The sequence below is a fragment of the Myotis davidii genome, unplaced genomic scaffold (genome assembly GCF_000327345.1).
Source record: "Myotis davidii unplaced genomic scaffold, ASM32734v1 scaffold1381, whole genome shotgun sequence".
Classification (NCBI taxonomy): Eukaryota; Metazoa; Chordata; class Mammalia; order Chiroptera; family Vespertilionidae; genus Myotis; species Myotis davidii.
The window spans coordinates 242,856-243,554 of NW_006291301.1; the positions used below are offsets into that span (position 1 = coordinate 242,856).

General features: G+C 53.4%; 1 protein-coding gene across 1 annotated transcript; it reads right to left on the bottom strand.

The window, feature by feature from the left end:
- Positions 1-54: 54 nt before the first annotated feature.
- LOC102774396 (max-interacting protein 1) lies at positions 55-693 on the bottom strand. Its single transcript, XM_006764425.2, has one exon. It carries the CDS (start codon positions 622-624, stop codon positions 70-72), a length of 555 nt encoding a protein of 184 aa, XP_006764488.1. The 5' UTR covers positions 625-693; the 3' UTR covers positions 55-69.
- Between the last annotated feature and the right edge of the window lie 6 nt (positions 694-699).

Consider the following 699-nt stretch of genomic DNA (forward strand, 5'->3'; position numbering starts at 1 on the left):
CAAAAGAGTAAAAAGCAAATACAGTGCCTCCCAACCTATGTTCCCTAAATACAGATACAGGGATTCTTATTATTTCATTAGGGAAGTAGCACACTGCTTACCTCGCTCTGAATCAGAGCGATCTGAAGAAATAGTTGATCCGATGCTGTCCATTCGTATTCGTTCCATCTCCTGAGGACCCTGCAGCTGTTCCAGTCGCCGCTTTAAAAATCTCTGTTCTCTTTCCAAGTTTTCTAGCTGGTGCTGGCTCTTCCTTTCAGCTTCTTCAAGTTTCTTGATGTGTGCTTTGGCTTTGTTGAGCAAACCAAGTGTTGTGTGCCTGGTGCAGTCTGGTCCTAGTGGAATCAGAACTTTTAAGCGTTCTAAACATAGGCGCAGATGAGCTCGTCGATTCTTTTCCTGCTCATTGTGTGTAGACCTGTTGGCAGTGCTGGTGGTGCTGCTCCCGCTGCTGTGTTTCTGTGCCCGGCTCAACCTCCGTGGGGGCTTCGAATGCTGCAGCTGGGGGCTCGGCATGGAGGGAAACGTTGAGGCGTAGCCATGTTCACACTCTCGGTCCCGGCGCTCCAAAAACTCGGCTGCCTCCAGCAGGCGCTGCACATTGATCATTCGCACCCGCTCCATGGGCACCGCGGTGGCGGCCTCTCCGCGCTCCCTTCCCCGACCCACAGGAGGCGCCGCAGGCGGCTACAGTCCGGC